General features: G+C 42.7%; 3 protein-coding genes across 3 annotated transcripts; 2 read left to right on the plus strand and 1 right to left on the minus strand.

The window, feature by feature from the left end:
• Positions 1–227: 227 nt before the first annotated feature.
• LOC129618187 (leucine-zipper-like transcriptional regulator 1 homolog) lies at positions 228–1,809 on the plus strand. The gene is made up of 5 exons (XM_055533004.1): positions 228–591; positions 633–765; positions 812–978; positions 1,117–1,351; positions 1,401–1,809. The coding sequence occupies exons 1-5, from the start codon at positions 228–230 to the stop codon at positions 1,807–1,809; spliced, it is 1,308 nt and encodes a 435-aa protein (XP_055388979.1).
• A 153-nt stretch (positions 1,810–1,962) lies between these two features.
• LOC129618188 (acyl-CoA 6-desaturase-like) lies at positions 1,963–3,389 on the plus strand. Its single transcript, XM_055533005.1, has 3 exons — positions 1,963–2,369; positions 2,573–2,760; positions 3,028–3,389. Exons 1-3 carry the CDS (start codon positions 1,963–1,965, stop codon positions 3,387–3,389), a joined length of 957 nt encoding a protein of 318 aa, XP_055388980.1.
• A 119-nt stretch (positions 3,390–3,508) lies between these two features.
• Positions 3,509–5,304, minus strand: LOC129618189 (uncharacterized). Its single transcript, XM_055533006.1, has 3 exons — positions 4,371–5,304; positions 4,019–4,311; positions 3,509–3,973 (listed from the first exon to the last, which is right to left on the minus strand). The coding sequence occupies exons 1-3, from the start codon at positions 5,302–5,304 to the stop codon at positions 3,509–3,511; spliced, it is 1,692 nt and encodes a 563-aa protein (XP_055388981.1).
• Positions 5,305–13,665: the final 8,361 nt, after the last annotated feature.

Consider the following 13,665-nt stretch of genomic DNA (forward strand, 5'->3'; position numbering starts at 1 on the left):
CAATCGTTGCTGCTGAAGTCGATCAGCACAATTTAGACAGTCGGTCCTCTTCATCAAAAACGCGTGAGTGACGCGCGAGGACTCTTCAGTAAAACTTCTCTCTTTATTCAGTTGTTGGCGGTGTTGACTGAAGAGGATTCAGATGCGTCCTCCATCTGACTTGAACCTTTTACATGCTAAGACCCTTATTTTTAGGCAACTTGCCTGTCAATCATATTTTGTGAACTATGGATGTTTTGGAAAGTCCTGTAGTCTCGCCACAACCACCGCCTGCACTTCATTTAACACGACGCTCATCGCGCAGGCCTCGCAGTCGCAAGACATCTGAAAGTGAAGTTGAGGTCGAGCCATCCGCATCCAATTCTGAGGAAACATTCATTCATTGGGATGAACTTGCACGATCTCAGACAATGTATTCACCACGATTTGATCATGGCGTTGTTAGAAAGGGAAATAGAATTTATTTGTTTGGGGGAGATACTGGAAAAATGTATTCAACGAGTCAATATTTGGGAGATTTCTTCAAATTCGATCTTGAAGGTGTTGATTGTCGAAATATTCATAATGACGAATCGATACTATGTGATCCTCGTTTATCTTCTTGTCCCAATTGTTATTTTATATTTGTTCAGAACAAAAATGGGTGGGAATTCGGGTGAAAAGCACGGCACCTGCAGCTCGGGCCGGACACGCGATGGTTGCTCATCGAAAACGTATCCATGTTTATGGCGGAGTTGGAGAAGCGGGAAAATTCGACGATTTCTGGTACGTCATGATCATTTTTTGTTTTGGTCATTTTTTTTTGGTTCAGGTCGTATGATCCAGATTTGAATGTTTGGGGACGTAGAGCTCTTGGTGGGGACATCACACCCCCTGCTCGTAGTCATCACACATCGTTGCTTCATAAGAATGCAATGATCGTTTATGGAGGAAGTGCTTATGAAGGAAATGGAGTTGTTTGGAGTCTTGATATGTCAAGCAAGATTTGGAGAGTTGTTTGTGGGGGGGGATGGAATATTTGGGGAAAATCGAGCTTCTTTCAGCAAATTAATCACGATTGAACAGAAAGACGCATTCAAACAAAAAGGTGAGAAATTAATGATTTGAGTGGATCAGCCTTGATTGATTCCGCAGTTACAAATGGTGAAGAATTGCCTCGCTGCCGTGCATTGCATACAGCTGCTATCTTTGAGGACTGTTTGTACGTTTTTGGTGGCGTTATGATTGACAGCATCGCTACACCAGATGAACTTACTGATGAACTTTGGTGTTTCGACTTGAATACGATGGCGTGGACAAATCTCACTCCCGATCTTCCGAACCGAACAAATTGGCCACGAAAGAGAGCCAGGTGTGTGTCTTTCCTGTTTCATCGAAGTTTCACTCTCTTTGAATTTTAGTCACGCTTCTGTTGTTATTGGAAATCAATGGATCATTCATGGAGGACGCACGCATCAACCGTGTCCCTCCACTCCTTTCAGCACTTCAGAATTCAAACAAAAATCCGAGATTGTATTCGAATCCCATCCAACTCCAAGTCTTTCTTCCCTTGGATCCCAAATTCCTCTAGGGGATGTCTGGGCTTTCAACTTTTCCACAAAGACTTGGGAATGTCTTTCTAACCGATCAAAAACTCCATCAACTGAATTGCCCGGAAATTTACTTGATCATTTCACACTAGCATCTCGTTGGGGTCACGATTTAGTTGTTTGCAGAAATACAAAGGACTCCAAGGGACATCCAGGTAAAAGCCAGCGCAGCGTTTTTGTGACGGGAGGAGTGACCTTGGCGCCATTGCCATTGTACTGAACATTTTGCGTCCAACCGAGGGCTGCAAGACTCCAGCTCTTTCAAACTGGACCCTGTGATTTTTGGTGTTAATATAATGAGATTCGATCGTTAAACAATTTTTTTGAGATTTCTGTGGTTTCCTGCTGCCCTAGGAGGTCCGCTACCGCTGTTATGGTTGGATCCTTTTCAGGATCTCTCACCCGTTCCACAGAAGATGACAACTCTCCTCAATACAGTGATAGAGAATCACTTACAATCACTGGGGTGGATTCAGATTTTTCTCGATATCTGTCTAGTCATCACAATGCAATACTAATTGGTGTTGATGGTGGATGGTATGATGTAACATCATTCCGTCATCGTCATCCAGGCGGCGCGGCGCTTCTTGAAAAATCTCATGGGCGCGATGTCACTGAAATAGTCACATCATTTCATGAGGGAAACGTATTGAAGGGGTGGAGACCTGTTGGGTTCTATAGCCGTCCGATTGAAGTGATGAAAGATCCTGCAGCTAAAGCTTTCAGGGATCTTCATAAGGAATTTTCAGATAAGGGCTATTTTAAGACGTCAATGGAATGGTATAGAAGAAAATTTCTCGTTACATTTTCGTTTCTATTTCTCTCAATCGGAATCATTGTCTGGTCAAAGCACCTTAGTCTGTGGAAAACTGCGATAAGCGGCTTGTTTCTGGGATTATTTTGGCAGCAAGCGGGGTTTTTGATGCACGATTTAATGTAAGACTCTCTTATCTTCAATATCTTCAATTTCCTCAATTTCGTAGGCACAATGAAATGACCCACAATCGCTTCATCGATCAACTCTGTGGAATTGTTTTTGGATCCTTTTTCACTGGAATCAGTTCCTCATGGTGGAGAGATGAACACTTCGAGCATCATGCATTCACAAATGTTGCAGATGATGAAGGCAATTCATGGGACGTTCAAATGCAAGAAGATCTCTGGGCTCAAAGTCCACTTCTCTTTCCCCAGTATAGGAATCGTGGACATTGGGTCATCGATAAAATCCAAACGTTTCTCATCAGACATCAACACATCTTTTTTATCCCACTTTGTATGTTATTCGGTCGTTTCGCCATCTGCATCAACTCAGTCTTCATTGAAAGACGTTGGTATGAGCTGCTCGCGCTGTCTCTGCATAATATTGTATTGGGATTTTTCATGGTCACTTATCTCCCCAATTGGAAATATTGTCTTTTATATTGGTATGTGGCGGCAGTCTATGAGGGTGTTCTTCACGTCCAATTACTGCTAAGCCATTATGGGAAGCCATGGACCTTGGAGAAGGATTTAATGGTCACTACTGATTGGTACCGAGCGCAAATTTTGAGTAATCTCGATATCAAGACTCCCATTTGGATGGATTGGTTTCATGGCGGTCTCAATTTTCATCAGGTCCATCATCTCTATCCCAGAATGCCACGGCATAGATTCAGAGAAGCAACAAAGCGTGTGCGTGAAGTTTGCGAAGATGTTGGTTTAAAGTTAGACGAGTGTTCGTTCACTGAAGCATTATGGCGAACTTTAACGCATTTGAAGAAAATGGGTCGTCAATACAGCGATTCCATTAAAAGCTATTAGTGGGTTCCTCCCATCAGAAATTGACGTTACAATATTAATTCACGTCGATGACTAGTACCATAGTATATTTATTAGTTCATCAGCTAGTTCCTCACTTTTTATGAGGTCAATAAAAATGTCTATGTTGATTTTTTATTATCGTCTCTAGATCTGTCTTCTAATAATTCTGTTATTCTCATTGAGGTGCAGAATTTCCTCCCAAACTCTTCATTGTTAGGAAAGCGCTTCAATGATGCAGGAACACGTTTCAGAATTCCTTGGAGTTCATCCGTCTTTGTCAAACATTGATACAACCCCTCAGCAAAACCATCAGCAGATTTGCAAAGATATCCAAATGTGCTCTGAAGGCAATTTGAATCTCCACTTCCACTTCTGCGTGGAGTTTCAATAATGATTAACTCTTCATCTGAATGTGTAACAGGCAAACGTTCAGGAGAGAGCGGATTCGTCGATACTAAAGGAGAGATATTCAGGATATCCATTCTTGGGCCTGCTGAATTGTGCGCAACAACAAGAAGGCCGGCTGCTAGAAACTCAACCAAAGCAATCCCGAAATGCTCATCTACCATCGTATGAAGCCCGATCTGCAAACAGGATTTCACTCATTGAATCACAAGATCGTCTCGCACCTTCGATGATCCGAGAAGCTCTTTAATTTCACTAAAACTGAGATTCACTTCAAAGCGAACATGATGTCCCAATCCTAATTCACATGAACGCAATTTTAATTGATGCAGAATTAATTCATCATCTGAATGGCGCACAGCTCCGCACATCACGAGCTCAAGATCTTTGGGAATTGATGGGCCTGAGACGCGAGACTTGAACAGTTGCAACAAACGGCCCATCGCTTCTAGCTGAAGAAGATGATTTTTCTCAGGACGAAATTGAGCGACAGAGACGATTCGACAGGCCCGAGATCCTGAAGGGCAAAAATAAAAACCGGAGAGAATTTAAAAATTTCCAAAACTTGCGATTTACCGAACGGTTTTGAGGATTCAGCAAACGCCTTGATGTCACAGGGAGGATAAATGATGGTTAGTTGGTTCAAAGGAAGACGGTGACACTTTTGCAGAAAATGTAGCGGATTGAGGAAACAATTGAAGGAAGACGAAGATTCTGATGATGATGATGATGATGTCATCAATTCCGCGATATGCGAGTAGGTCCACGACGAATTGACCGCACATGAATCCAAAAAACCGCCGCATAATCCGTAAATCCGAGCGAAGAGGCGATAATAGGAAAGTTTGAGAAAACTCAGAATTGACGAATTTGCAATACGAGAAGCATTATTGAACTTTGCCTCACGATTCTGAACAACTTGGATCATATTTGTGGATATTGTGGGGTAATGAATGTAGCTGGTCACCCTGCATCCTCCTAATAATCGAGCGACACCAAATGTAAACGCAAATCCGGTGGTTTCGATAAAAACAGAAGGAACGTATCGAATTAATGCCTCTAATGCGACAATCGTCGACCCTAATGCTTGTAGAAATAAAGTGAAGCGAGGATATGTCGATGGATCGAGGAGTTGAACTGATCTCAAAGGAATGAACCTCAGGGAAGGGCGGCCATTCTGTGGAATCAAATTGATACCAAAACGATCCTTCACCTTCAAAAGAACGTCATTAGAATTGTGGGCAACATCAGGGGACGCGTAGATAACAATCTCATTGATCTTGCCAACAGAAAATTCTGGTTCATTTATTGAAAGCCCCTCCGATGTTGTACTGCTTTCCAACAACGCCTTCACGATGCACCACAGAACTCGTTCGCCACCGCCTAAACCATCACATTGAGGATGAAAAAATCCGAGAGTCCTTGGATGTTTAAATTTTCGGAACCATACTCTACAAAGAAATACTGCAAAAATCCAAAAAAAGAAGCTTAACAGCATGAAAGGAAACATATGGACCTTCCCAAAAGGGACCCTGTGGCCTAGAATGTCGTCTGTTTTAGTCTGTTCGACAAGAAGCTCCAGCCACAGCGGCTGCCTTGTTTATAACGATTTATGGCTGTGCTGCAATGTGCGTGTTTTATTGTTTGTGTGGGGTTTGAGTCTGATATTCATTGAATGCTTAAATGTGCCTAGTCACGATCTGCGATTAATTTTTGAAGAATATAAATGCGATGTTGGGATGGGTAGACAATGAGCTTCGACGGGGTGGTGGATGTCTCTATGTCTGGAAGTGATTCTAATGGTTCCGCTGAGGAGCAGCTCAACGATCCACCACGAGCCATCCGTGCTATTGATCTCGAATCAGGTGTGAAATTGTTAGAAATAAGCAATAGATTTTGTTTCTGCAGCTGATCTCTGGAACCCTCAAGAGTTGAGATATCTTGCTCTACTTGAAAATGAAGCCTTTCGAAGTGCTTCTGAAATTGATTCAATTGAGGCTGCAAGGAAAGCCTCCTTTCTGTCGGTTCAGAAACCTGTTATAGGCCACGAGAAGCCGATCAAAGCAGACGTTTATCTGTCAATCGACGGAGGGGTTTGTCCAACTTGCCGTCGTCAGATTTCTCAGTCCGAATTTCGAGACTGTTCGAGCGTTATTGGATGTCCAGAATGTCGTCGATATTTTCATGCAGATTGCGTTGGAGATGCGAAGCGTTATCCTTGGTACTGCGAGTGTTGTTATTATGATTGCGGGATCTGTTAGTGAGTGGAGATCATTATTCATTAGTTTTTTACATTTGTCCTTCTAGTGCGTGCTGTAAAGTTGATGGGTTCTTGGAGCTATCTCGCTGCGTCCATCCTTTATGCGCTCGTCGATATCATGATAAATGTATCAATGATGTCGGGGGTTTTTTTGAGGTGAATGTTCCGGCCAGTCACGCCACTTCAGCTAATCGGATCTCGTTTCAAATTTTGGGAAGATTGCTGGGTCCAAGACCTCCACCTGAAAATTTCAAGACGAATCGCTTTTTCCTGTGCCCTTCTCATTTTTGTTCAAAATGTTCGATGAAGCAAACGGTAATTTTGAATAGAAATCACTCCAATGAGATTTCTTGATTTAGCGGGATGCTCATTCCTCCACGATTCCTGATATGCGAACAACTCTCTCTAATCCGTTGCTACTCGTCTATTGCATCGCCTGCCATCGAGCCTTCCATCAATCATGTCTCCATCCTGCGACCTTCTTGTTGCATTCACCGAAAGATTTTCACGATTCGAGGTCCGAAGATCTCCATCGAGCTGTCGAGGAAGTAATGAAGATGGGCGGAATCCATCCAGGCGAGTCCCAAATTCCTCAACCTTCCCCAGTTCGTTTCTTATCTTACTGCTTATGTGAAGTGAGTCCTTGAAAGCAGATCTATCTGCAGCTATTTTAGATCCATTTTTCTCCAATTTCAGAAACATGATCCAAATGCGTATCCAGAAATCATTGAAGGGGGGACGACGAAGGAGAAATCTGACTGGAAGAGATTCGAGCGCGCGCACTTCGACTCAAGATGTCGATGGCAACCTGGTAATGGAGGAAAAATTCTACCTCATGAAAAATCGTCTGTTTTGGCGCACGAGGGATTCGATGTGATCCCGTCCATCTTGACGCAGCAGCGACATCAGGAAGAGTCCCAAACAGACAATAAACTGTTGGGAGAGATGGGAAAGCAATCTCTTGGTGGAATCTTTGGGTTTGAAGGAGTTCCAAAAAGCGTGAAAGTTGTTATTCCGAAACCCTCAACCAAGGAAACTGAAGAGACATTCAATGATTTTCCCTCATTGCGATTTTATTGGATTAAGAAAAATGTGAGCAACGTTCAGCGTTCTAGGAGTAGGATACGCGATGAGATTGAGACGTGTCAAGTATGTTGTGAGGGACACTTCTCGTGTTGCTATTGTTTCTCCCCTCAGTGTCGCGACGAATGCATTCAATCTTCGTGCACGAATGCTCAAACGTTTATTGAGTGCGACTCGTAAGTCGTAGCGCTGCATCCGGTAAAAGATACACTCCTGATAGGAAACGGTGCGGACTCCCAAAGCCCGTCAGAAACGCTTCTGCCATAATCGATGCTTTACTCGTGGGACGCAGCCGCTACTGGAGGTAAACGGGATTGATGAGGAATGACGAACGATGTTTTCTATGCAGTTTGCGATTTTTGGGTGATCCAATAGGGTGGGGTGTGTTCGCTCAAGTTGATATTCTTCCTCGGTGCTTCATTGCCGAATATGTTGGAGAATTGATTAGCAAGACTGAAGAAAAAGCACGACTAGAAGTGCAAAATCAATTAATAGGGACTGGATTAAGTCGATGGGGGGAAGAGAAGAATAGAAAGAAGTCATAGAGAACATCAACGGAAAAAACGCAGAGTATCGACACCTGCGGAAAATCCTCGTTTACCAATGATTCCTACATTGATTACAGATGCACAGGAATCTCTATTGTCGAGCGATGAAGTTCAACCATCAGAAACGGCAGAGATTCCGACTCTTTCATCTGATCTGTTCTTGTCGGAAACAGTTCCGTCGGACAATTTGATGGTTCCGTCTATACGTTCATCCCCACCGGTTAAGCGTCATTGGTATCTGATGGATGTTGAGGGGCGGCATCGTGATTGATAGCGAGTTCTATGGAAATATTTCTCGTTCATTAATCATTCATGCGAACCAAATTGTGTTGCAGAAAAAGTGGAAAGTAGGGAAAGACAGCCGGTAAGAGAAGAAAGTGGAGATATTATGAATGGAATATTTCATCAGAGTGGGAATTTTCGCAGCGAGATCAATCAAGGCTGGGGAACAAATTACATATGATTATAGGTAAGATCAAATTAAAATAGATCGTCATCTGTCTCTATCCAGTTCCTCATCTTCGAGAAGTGGATTTGCGTGCCCTTTGCGGTTCTTCAAAATGTCGCAAAAAAAGTCGGAATTTCTCGAAGAGTTCAAGCGCTTCGAACGATTGAATCCGCAGCAGAGAGAGAAGTCTCGGAGACAGCATTTGTCACTGGAGATTTGATTGAAGCTCTACAAAATCAAGATGTCAAAGAAGTCGATGGATTGGTGCAGTTTCGTGCATTACGCAAAGTGATGACAACTGCGACAGTTCCGGCATTTCTACATCATCAAAGGTCCACGGAACATGGCGGATGTCGCTTGCCATTCCGTATTCGCAGATGAAATTGCCCCAATCGCTCTGACTGCTGCGTTATTTGTTCCATCTGTTGGGACATTGGGTCGATGGAATGAGATGATACTCAAACGACCAGTCGTTTTAACGCAAAGGCCTTGGTGTTTACTCGCACTCGATTGCGGTAGTGAAGATCTTCTTGTGGTATGAGTGTCGTGATTCTTCATCAGATCTCTACTGGATTTCAGGGCGAACGTGAGAAATTGTTTTTAGTCAGAAGTCACCGACGCTGCAGAATGAATTTAGATAGTTTAATTTCATCCCGATTTTTCCACATGATTCGTGATCAAGGAAAACATTCAATGTGGAGATTAATCAACGAGGGATTGGGAGGTGATGGAGTGAGGCGAGGTGATTTAATGCTTCTTAAAATATATTGTTTCTTACAGAGTTGTTCGAGTTGTGGACTAGTTGGGGAATTGACAGTTTGCGAGATTTTGTTGCCGTGGATTCCACAAGCGTTGTTCGGCATTCAAACCAGTGGAATTGTTTTCCTCTGATGGAATTTTTCCAAGTCTATTTGAGAATATCATCAGAGTCCCAAACGTTCCAACAGTTGTGAAGAGGACAGAAGTGTGTAATGAATGTCGACTCAACACGCCAGAAGCGCGGTAAGCAAGCACGTTGTTCTATTCGCATTGAATTCGTTTTCAAAGGAACGTTCGCAAACGACGACATCAATGGCATTATCAACTGACGGCTGAAGACAAACAAGCGAGATTTGTTTTGATGAAAAGACGTTTATGGGATACAATGAAACGAAAATATTCGTGTTAGCGACTTTTTAAACTTGGTCGTACCTAAAGACTCACAGGTCGTGCAGGTTCATCTCGTCTATTAAATTCTCAAAATATCCTAATTTTACAATCTTACACTATGGAAGAGTTTGTCGGTGTCCTTGATCCCCTTGATCGTCTTTATGAAATGCAGAGATTTTATCCACAATTCGCGAGGGACCAGTTGAAGGCGGAAGGATCATGGACTCTTAATCGAATCAAGGATACTTGGATGAAGATTTATCCGTTTAGTTGAAAGCCATGGAAAATTTATGCACCTGATGCGTTTGATGTAAGATAGCTTCATATTGGAAGATATTTGTTGTCTGTAGGGTTCAAGTGGATGATTCATTGATCCCATCATTCGAAGAAAAACGTCGAATTGGATTGCGACTCTGGAAATTGGTAACTTGAAGCTGTTAACGATTCTTCTATCTTTTGGTTTCTTAGTATCAGCATCCCAGCGTTCAAGGGTTCAAGAAAACAAGGATAGCAGATGCAATGTCTGGATTCTTGAGCTCAATTTTGGTGACACATGTTCCGCTTGTATGGCTGAAGACTGAAAGTCGGTCGTGCCATTCTGATGAGGAGACGCTTTTAAATTTTGGGAAAGAATTGGATTGGAGGGTTTTGTTTCAAGAGATTGAGGAACGGTATCGCCGGGATTATAGAGATTCAGTCGAAACAAGTATGACAATTATGATATATTGATGCTCCAAAACTTCTTCCATTATTCAGGTTGTGCGAGAAGAAAAGCGAGATTGGCCTCAATTGTCTGTCTTGCATCGGCAGCTAGGGCGTTTTTGGGACAGTCGGTCTGTCGGAAGGGAGTTGGAATCTATCTTCGGAATGGACATGCCTGACGCGATATCTGCGAGCATCTTCTACAAGATTCGTGTGATGATGCTGTTTTGTAATCACGAATATTGGCACGAATGTGTTTCAAATGGAAAGCTATGGAAATGGTATGAATTGCTTCAACTTGATAAATCTCTATTCGAATCATGCGACTCTATGAATATCTATGAAGAACACAAAGTTTCCATTTTTGTTCTTTAATTTTTGTTCTTTGTTCAGGTGGTCTTATTTGGGACTTTCTGGCGCAACAACTTGGGATTCATCAATGATTCGAGTTCTCGTTCGTGCTGTCAAGTATGGATGGGCCACTGGGACTCCTTTGAACAATCAGTGCTCCCAATATGTCCCAATCTTATTTCAAGCTCTAGGATCAGCCGTTGGTGTCCCACTTCCATCAAGCACTCCAGTTTCATTTGGCTCTGAAAATGTTAGTTTTTTAGTTTTTTTCTTCCTCTATTGGGACAGAGCTCACTAGATGCATTTGTTTTTTCTTATTTTTCAGGTCCCTGGAGAATTGACTCCCTTGCTTGACAAATCGTTCAGCCTTCTCAAGAAACTCGGCAAGGTCTTTGCGCTTCTTATCGAGCCTTTATCGGGACCAATTTCTCTTACTGGTGGTGATGGTCTTCCACCAACCGACGGATGTAAAAGTATTTGGGGTTACTTCCAAGCCTTCCTCTCCCTCGTGCTTCCGTTGACTCACCCAAGCAATACGGGAAAATGGGCTTCTTCTGTCGGTCAATTCGTCAGTTCGTTTATCCGCGCGTATACGAGAAGAGTTGCAAGGGAGAGAATGTCAACAACCGTCGTTAAGGAAACTGTGGGAAGAGTGATTGATCCCGAAACGAATAAATTGATTTTAAGCCATCGATTGGGAAGAGCGGAAGATGAAAAAATTGTTGATTTGTTTCTTCCAATTTTACTTCAAGGAATCTATTCAAAGAATCAAGCAGCAGGTGCATCCTACGAGAGTTCAGTAAAGCGTTTGTGTTACTTATTGCCTGAGCGAACCCTTGAGCCCGTGATCGATCAGCTGGTCTCGTCTTTAGAGGCTGTCACTGGAATCCCATCGTCCTCAAGTTTCATTACGCTTACTGATGCAATTGAGCTCATTGATTTTGCAACGTATGCCTGGAATGGTTCCACAACTATTGACATTGACTCTACCAGCAATTGATGGAGCTGAACCCTTCAAAACTGTTCAAGTCATGACGTTTTATAGTGTTCTATTCGCCCAGATTGAATTCAAGGATTTGGGTTCAATCGATGTAAATGATTTACCGTTAGAAGAAGCAGCAGAAGTGAGTTCCAACAAAATATTGACTATTTGATGCGCCAATTTCTGTTGTTCGATCGTTCATTGTTTTTTTCAGAAAACGCGGAAATTGCTTTTTCCTTCTGAGGGCCAACCATCACCACTGATTTCCTTCCAAAATTATCCGGCTGAGACGTCGACTGACAACCAAATGTCTTCTCCATTCCGTCAGCGGAGATCATTATCAACAGCTGATGTCCCAATGATGTCCATCACCGACACCCCCGAAGAGTTTTGGACAGTTTCTGCGTTCCGTGAACGAATTTCCCAACTTCTTGTTGCCACTTCCGTCATTCCTGATTGGATTATTGACTTTTTTCAACAATTATTACGTCTCGTATCCTATTCAACCAAAAACAGATGTAAGCATCATAGAAGCCTTCTGTCGTGACGCAATCTTCATTTAGAAAAACGCTGAGGGTGTCATGGATACAATTGATCGGTCTTTCGGTATCATGACAAAATTTTGTATTTACTTTGTTTTCTCCGATTGTGACGCTTCACTTGCTTCTTCACTGTGTAACGTATTCGTCGAGTGGGCCACATCAAATATTCTTCCTGATGCAATTAAATTGATGTCGATGATCACTCGCTCGATGGTTCAAGCGAGACCAGATATTTGTGTCCCAATTTTGCTTCCTGTTATCATCCAAAAATTAAGAAAGTTTCAGTCTGAGGAGATTTCTTCCTCTTCTTCTTCTGGTTCAACAAGCGAGCAGTCGTTGCTTTGGTATCTTGAATGTTTCGGTTCTGTACTGAGATGGTAGGATTGACTATCTTTTATGAAAATCTTCGTCAATATCAATATTTATTTTGCAGCGAATCAAAGTATCTCCTTCCATTTGAGGCTGATATTGCTTCAATAATTCACTGGGCTTTGTCTCATGAAAGCAAATCAGTCTCACGATGCGGCGCTAAAGCCTTACGAAGAACAATTGAATCCAGCTGTGGCGTTTCTCTTATTTCGAGCAAGAAGGGCGAAGATGACAGCGAGAGGGTTCTAAGGTAAAACCAATCGCCACTTCCAAATTCATTTCTGTGTCGATCAGATGGGGGCATCCTTGGTGGACTGCGTATGATCTATCCCGGATGTCGAGCGACTCGAGGGATCCTTCTTCTGATCCACCAATCCAAGTAACATGGAAGGAGCCCACAGAAGAGGACATGCAATTTGTCGAGCGATTCATTTCATTGGGACTTAACCACGTTACCAATTTGCTTCGCTACTGCATTCCAGAAGCACTTCGAAGCGATGTAGAAGGTCTTGCTGCATTTTCGCGAATGCCATCACTCGCGTTGAAAGAATCAGGAAGGGAACAACACGGACTTACCAAAGACGTTGATAATGCAGTCTCAGACAAAATTGCTTTGCCGCGCTTTGTCGATCGGAAGAAAGATCCTGAAATCCGTGACGGTTAGTAGAGAATGTGTTGATCTCTGAAGAACAAATGGATGTCCCCAAAATGATCTTTTTGATTCTTAGGGTCTGTTCCCCGATGAGAGACCTCGAATTGCCGAAGGATTTCCTGTCGTATCCAACAGAGATGGGAATTTTGGCACAAGAGTCGCAAAGTACGTTATACTCGAATTGTGTCTTACATCTTCTTTCCCTTTTTTGTTGGGACAGTTTTTTTATCGGAAGTTTGTATTGCAGTTGCACGATGTCATTTGGGACTCGTTGTTCATTCCACCCAAACCAGCAGTTGATTCAGTCGAGCCTCTAGTTCAGTTACGTGGTGTTGAAGATAGTGTCGTCATTAGAAAACTACTTCAAGCCATGTATCAGTTGTTGGTCCGTCATTGGACTGTTGGAGGGATTCACGCTCAAAATGGAAGTGGATGCCGAGGAAATGTAGGAATCTTCAGTCCATCAATGTCCCAAATGAGTGTTTGATTGCAGCTTTGGGGTTCGATCAATCCGTGGACTTCAGCAACAAGCGGTATTATTTGATTATATTATTTGCACAAGCCTATTTTGTTTTTTGCTTTTTTTGTTAGGGATTCATGGAACTTCATCTTGGCAGGATCAAATTCGAATTGGATGGGAAGAGCGTTTGTTGTCTCGTTGGTCTAGTCGTGTTGATACAAGAACTGAGAGACAAACATTTACCGGCTATCGAAGAACACTCTTACTTCTAGTCACTCGATTTGGAGCTCATTACTACGCACAAAACAGATCTCTAGCCCAAGGT

The sequence above is a fragment of the Condylostylus longicornis genome, unplaced genomic scaffold (assembly GCF_029603195.1).
Source record: "Condylostylus longicornis isolate FDR11 unplaced genomic scaffold, ASM2960319v2 ptg000753l, whole genome shotgun sequence".
NCBI classification, from domain to species: Eukaryota; Metazoa; Arthropoda; class Insecta; order Diptera; family Dolichopodidae; genus Condylostylus; species Condylostylus longicornis.

What these genes read in the sequence shown, in the direction of transcription:
- LOC129618188 (XM_055533005.1), top strand. Translation starts at nt 1,963, where the DNA reads ATGGTTGGATCCTTTTCAGGATCTCTCACCCGTTCCACAGAAGATGAC. An exon ending in TTTAAGACGTCAATGGAATG is followed by an intron (nt 2,370 to 2,572) that starts GTATAGAAGAAA and finishes TCAATTTCGTAG; the next exon opens with GCACAATGAAATGACCCACA. An exon ending in AGAAGATCTCTGGGCTCAAA is followed by an intron (nt 2,761 to 3,027) that starts GTCCACTTCTCT and finishes ATGTGGCGGCAG; the next exon opens with TCTATGAGGGTGTTCTTCAC.
- LOC129618187 (XM_055533004.1), top strand. Translation starts at nt 228, where the DNA reads ATGGATGTTTTGGAAAGTCCTGTAGTCTCGCCACAACCACCGCCTGCA. An exon ending in TTGGAGTCTTGATATGTCAA is followed by an intron (nt 979 to 1,116) that starts GCAAGATTTGGA and finishes TGAGTGGATCAG; the next exon opens with CCTTGATTGATTCCGCAGTT. An exon ending in TGGCCACGAAAGAGAGCCAG is followed by an intron (nt 1,352 to 1,400) that starts GTGTGTGTCTTT and finishes TTTGAATTTTAG; the next exon opens with TCACGCTTCTGTTGTTATTG.
- LOC129618189 (XM_055533006.1), bottom strand. Translation starts at nt 5,304, where the DNA reads ATGTTTCCTTTCATGCTGTTAAGCTTCTTTTTTTGGATTTTTGCAGTA. An exon ending in TGAATCCTCAAAACCGTTCG is followed by an intron (nt 4,312 to 4,370) that starts GTAAATCGCAAG and finishes TTTGCCCTTCAG; the next exon opens with GATCTCGGGCCTGTCGAATC. An exon ending in AGCTTCTCGGATCATCGAAG is followed by an intron (nt 3,974 to 4,018) that starts GTGCGAGACGAT and finishes TCCTGTTTGCAG; the next exon opens with ATCGGGCTTCATACGATGGT.